Genomic DNA, 6,000 nt, shown 5'->3' with positions numbered 1-6,000 from the left:
TTCAACAGAAGAATTTTGTTCCTCTGTACCTTTTCCAGGCTTTTTTCTACATCTGCAGATCTCAGTAATTATTCAGAAAAACACCAAGGATCAGTGAGCCAGGAATATTGCAGTTTAAGTGGAGAGCTGTGTGCATAGAACAATGAAGAAAGAAAACACATTGGGCTGAAATACTGAAATGCTTGAATGCACAGAATGAGGCAATGCTGAACTTGTACCCCTGTATGTCACACAGGCAAACCAAAACATAAAAAGTCATTAAAATGAGAAGAACAAAGAGGGGGGGGGGGGGGGGGAGGGGGGAGAAAGAAAAGGGAGAGTAACACTCATGCAAGCTAAACCATTAAAACCTGCTATGAATTGAACCTGAGAGTTCAACTGCTTTCCTATTGATCTTTAAGGAGAGATATCTCTGAAAAGCGTTCTCATTTAAAAGCTGGACAAAAAAACCACTATGTGGTATAAAAAGAGTAGCAAAATACATGGAGCACTAGCATGTGAAAGAAACATCTTGCCATTATGACAAGTAGTGCTTTTTCATGTTTTATTAACAAGCAAGCATCCCTGGAACTGGATGTATATTTAAAAAAACCTTCATTAACCAGTCGGAATACAAGGGAGTTATATAAATTTATTTTATGCAACACTGATTAGTTTTGTAAATTTCCATCTTTAAATGTTTTAATTTCATCTTTTATTTAAAAAAAAAAAAATCACTAAAAGGACACAACCAACAAAAATACAATCTGTATCTGCTCTATATTTACAGATAACTGGTCACTATTAAGGCACAGATTTAAAACTAACATTTTTATGTAGCAAGTCAAATATTTGTGCATAATACAACACTAACAATATGGTACAATGTACTGTCATATTCCCTTTGTAGAATCAAAATAAGTGAGAAATTTTTTTCTTCCAGTGTGGTTTTTTTTGGTGTGTGTGTGTGTGAAACCCCATCAAAAAAGCTTGTTGTTAATGGGAACTTCTTCACTTCGGTGTAGATGATATAAGTACTGCTCAACAAAAGACCACATCAACTTAATACTGCAATAAAACCAGTTTCTGAGTATATAATGCTGCCTAGGTACACATGCACTTAGGAAAGACTTAAAATCTATGAGTGCAGAGGCTGGTTGACGATTTTAAGTTCATGCAAAACAAGCAAAAAGGGGTTACAGAATACTCTGCATGAGAAGTGTTGGTGACTATTGATTTTAAACAATATTTTTAATGAAATAAACATAACTGACCACAATTTAATTTGCAAGCCCCAGTCTTGCAAATGCAAACACTTAAATGACAGTTTATCTGCAAGCATGTAAGTAGTCCACGTGAATGGAACTATCTACATGCTTAGAAGTAAGCACAAGTGTAAAAAGTTTTAGAATCAGAAGTTGTGGTTTAGATGAGCGTTTCCATGAAGTTGCTCTTGCCCGTGTAACACAGACAAATGTCTCATCAATATGTGGATATTGGCTTTTGCCATTCGAGTACAGTAAATCTGATGTGAGCAATTCCTTGCGTACCAGATGCAGTTTTATCCACTCAGATCTGTAGCAAAGGAAGCTGACTGCTGTTTGATCTACAGAGGAAGACTCTCAGCTATACAGCATTAAGTAGATACGGCTGAATAGAGTACTGAGCAGGTATTGTTTGCTAACCGCAACAAGGCTTTGTGTTACTGCTTGATCATCTATACCCTCAAGTAAGAGTTTCTCTAAAATCCCTTTGTGAGTGCAAATTTGTATTCTCACCTTTAAAGAAAAATTATCCCTGGAAAGTGTCAAAACTATTTCTCACCCATTTTTGCATAAAAACCAACTACTGTAAATGTTATTCTAATGCCTTCTGGTAAGAGCACTTGACAGTGGTTTATGTCCATCTCAAAAGGCTTGTATACTGAACATAAATAATACATTACAGTAGAGGTAATTCACAACATTTCTCATGGGAATGCTTTTCATCAAATTAATGCTTGGAAACTTCATATTGCATTGCAGAAAGAGGCACTTTATGAATTCCTTCATTATATCAGAACCCTTCATAAACCCACAACAAGACATCTGTAAAGACAGAGGAATAATATTGCCAAATTATTTGGACTTTCACAGTATATAAACGCAATAGTTAGCTCCAGCCACTTACAACATGGACTCTTTCTGCTGAACTTCTTTTTGAAATAGTTCATCTCCAGAGTTTTAAACACTTCTGCAGCTGACAAATACAAACCTAGATTGAACAAAACAGATGCTATGACACCTATTTTATGTAGGTCGCTTAATTGCTGCATGCATAGTCATGTAAGTAATATGTGTCATTTATTAAATGGCAACAGTGCTGTCTTGTCAAATTAACGAGTCATCTGTTTAATCAAACTGACAGCCCAGAGCTCCAGTTTGAGGAATGCCTTTCATTCTCTACCATAAAGCTGTAGTAGATCAGTTTAATCTGTTATGTATTGTAGGTGTATAGAATCTAAAAATAGAAGTCTGATATAAATAAGTGTCCTTTAGTGGCAGGGTACTAAAAATAGCCCTTTGCTTTGAGACGACCATTAAAAACAGTTTTAGCGTAACAGGCAGCAGTTAAATATGACAAATGCAAAGGGTTAATATTGCAAGGTCCATTTTGGTCTTTCATTACATCTGTTACAGTGAGAGAGTATTACTGCAAGCAGCATTAGACTGCTTCAGAAGAGCATAACAGGACTGGTCCACTACCAAGCGGCATGATTTTGGCACAATCTCTTCAGATAACTGCCAGGGAGACAGAGAGGGGAAAAAACCATCTGCATAAGAACCTGTTTCTAGTACCATTATAGTGAGATGTGACTTAATGCAGGAACACCTGAAGAAAAATTTGATTAGTGCCAATATAAAAATTGATATGGAAATGAAAGAGAAAAATTTCCACAGGACAAGAAGTCAGAACATGTAAAGTGCAGAAAGACCTCAATAATTATTTTAAGCAGTACCAGAAAAATCCATCTTGATAAAACCAAAACCCATGCTCTCTGGCATCCCAGCTCTTCATTCCTCCTTCATTCAAAGTAAAAATTCAGTGCATACATTATAGTTATAGGTAATAAAATACTAAACAAAGAACCCTATATTATTATTATTGCAAATTCTGTCCAACCTACACGAGTAAAACGTAACCCATATTTGGTGTTTTCAAAGACAGACAACGTGTGTATTCTCTTGCTTTTTTGGCACAAAATTGTGCAGACAAAACTCTTTGGTCCTTGATGCCCAAACTCCCAAAGTGCAGAGGGTGGTGTGCAGTGAAGGCTGTCCACAGGATTGCCATGTCCATCTTCACAGTTGACCGAGTCACAACTTACTGCTACCAGCGACCGCTGACACTAGCAATGTCCGAATGATACTGACGCGGCAGCCTTCCACTAGCTCCACCTTCCAGGAATGAGGCGCGTATGTTGGATGGGTCAAAGAGCTTCCTTCGGTTTTTATTCAGTTCTAGAAAGGTCACACAAAACATCTCTCAGCAGAAAATTAATTACAATATTTCAATCTAAACCAAAAGTAGAAACTTCTATTTAAACAAACAAAATATCACAGAATTTAGGGGTTGGAAGAGACCTCAAAGGATCATCCAAGTCCAATCCCCTTGCCAAAGCAGGGCCTCCTACAGCAGGTCACTCTAAAACACCTCCAGGCAGGTTTTGAATGTCTCCAGAGCAAAAAGACTCCACAAACTCTCTGGGCAGCCCCTTCCAGGCATCTGCCACCCTTGCAGTGAAAACGTTTTTCCTTATGTTCACGTGTGTGATGGGTTATGCCCATCCTTAAAGCGGGGGGGAGGACTTGTGAAAGCCTTGCTCTCCCTGGAGAGTGTTTTCCCCCTGGGGAACTGAGTTAGTGTGTTCCACTCCCCCTCCCTGTCCAGCAAGCCTATAAAAAGGAAGACACTGCAGTCATATGGGGCTTCTACTTCTGCCTTGCCTGGACGAAAGGACTGCTGCTAGCTTCCTGCTTCTCTGCCACATGGTCAGGCCTGGTCCTCCTCCTCCCTGCTACATCCATACCTCTTCAAAGGACTGGTATTGTATACATATTTTTCCCCATCCATCCTTGTTCCTTACCCTTGGTGAACCCTTCCTGTTACACACACATATATTATTTTTTTTTTAAAGAAAATTTTTACCTCTCTACTTCCAAACAGACTCCAAATTATTTTTCAATAGATTTGCTCCTTCCCTTTCTTTTTCTCTCAATCAGGAAAGAGGAGGAGGAATGGGAGAGGGATTCTCAGCCTTGCTCCCCCCCATCTGAGCTCTTATATCCCAGTTAAGGCTCAAACCACCACAATGTGGAACCTCTTATGCTCCAGCTTGCACCCACTGTCCCCTGTCCTGTCACTGGGCATCACGAGTTCACATCCTTTATAAACATGAATGAGGTCACCCCTCAGTCTCCTCCAAGCTAAAAAGCCCCAGCTCCCTCAGTCTCTCCTCATAAGGGTGATGTTCCTCTCCCTTCAGCATCTTTGTGGCTCTGCACTGGACTCTTTCAAGCAGTTCCCTGAGGTTCTTCTTGAGATCAGGGGCCCAGAACTGGACACAATATTCTAGATGCAGCCTCACCAGGGCAGAGTAGATGGAGAAAGAAATTACATCAATGCATTGCAAGAACCTCCCAGGATGCAGGCATCTATTTGGTGCAGTTGTCATTTGGCACAGGTATGTTATGGAGCAGGTAATATTTTGCAACATTGACTTAGATCAAATTGACACAGCTGAAACATTTCAAGGTAGACAATACACGTCTGCAGAAAATCCACAGAGTGCAAACTGAGATGACAGAACAGCTTATTAGGATCTTGGTCATTTCCTGCTGCAGAGCTCCTTAAACACAACATTGCAGCAATATTTCAATAAGAACTTTCAGAAAAAAAGAGAGAGATGCTCTCTCCTCATTCAAACCTTCACCCTAAGCTTGTATTAATGATTGCTCATCCAAAACATTTTTCTGTTCCCCACATTTCTATTCTTGCAAACAAACTCCATGATAACGATAAATTGCTGAAAGATTACAAAGATTTCATGGCTGCTGTTGAATGAAGTACATCGCAGTTTTATCCTCTTTATGCTGCAATTTCAAATTCATAAAGAGACATTTACTAATGGCATCTGTAGAAGGATGCAACTGGGGAAAAAAGACTGAGTGCTAGAATGCAGCATCTGAAAAAAATTGTTCCTGTGATGACACAAATTGATGTCCTAGACAATGACAACAAGGCACTCCTACATAACCTGAAATCTCATGCTATTTATTACAGCTAGAAAAAAAAATAAACCTAAGTAGGCACTGTATACTACAACATCATAGAAGACATTACATTTGGCTTTCATCTTTCTGCATACAAACATGACCTTTTAATTACAGCTGGTTGGAAAAATTCCAACTAAGAGTCATGTTTCTTTTCAAATCTATACGTTTGTCAGAAACAACTGGCCATGGGGGAAAACAAACCCAAAAACCACCCTAAACAAAGAAAAGCAAACCAAAACCAAATTCCTACCAAATCAAGCAGTTGTCTTCAGTAGGATGATTGCTCTGCTATCAATCAAGAAGGGGACAGAGCATCAAGAGTTTGACAAATGCCACTGCATGCAGACTCTGCAGAACCTGTTTCTCATCTTATCACTACAGGCCTGTGTATACAGTCCCTCTGCAGTCTTCTTGTAGATCCCTTTCAGGCACTGGAAGGCTGCTGTTAGATCTGGCCAGAGCCTTCTCTTCTCCAGGCTGAACCACCCTGGTTGCCTCAGCCTGTTACCACAGGAGAGGTGTTCCAGACCTCTGATCGTTTTTATATCCTTTCTTTGGACCTGCTCCATCAGGTCCATGTCCCTCTTGTGCTGGGGGCCCCACAGCTGGACACAGTACTCCACATGAGGTCTCAGAGTAAAGTGGCAGAATCATCTCTCTCAACCTGCTAGCCATGCTTCTTTTGATGCAGCCCAGGATGCCACTG

At 39.8% G+C, this 6,000-nt stretch overlaps 1 protein-coding gene across 1 annotated transcript in view; it reads right to left on the bottom strand.

The window, feature by feature from the left end:
- Positions 1-707: 707 nt before the first annotated feature.
- Positions 708-6,000, bottom strand: part of BICC1 (BicC family RNA binding protein 1) — a 109,239-nt gene continuing 103,946 nt past the window's right edge. The window contains exon 21 of the mRNA XM_068140052.1: positions 708-3,479. Coding sequence (XP_067996153.1) covers positions 3,349-3,479 — 131 coding nt within the window. The 3' untranslated portion in view covers positions 708-3,348. The remainder of the gene's footprint in view (positions 3,480-6,000) is intronic.

Source organism: Melanerpes formicivorus, unplaced genomic scaffold (assembly GCF_026170545.1).
Source record: "Melanerpes formicivorus ecotype bairdi unplaced genomic scaffold, bMelFor1.0.p_v2 SCAF_6, whole genome shotgun sequence".
NCBI classification, from domain to species: Eukaryota; Metazoa; Chordata; class Aves; order Piciformes; family Picidae; genus Melanerpes; species Melanerpes formicivorus.
This window is presented reverse-complemented; position numbering and strand designations above follow the sequence as displayed.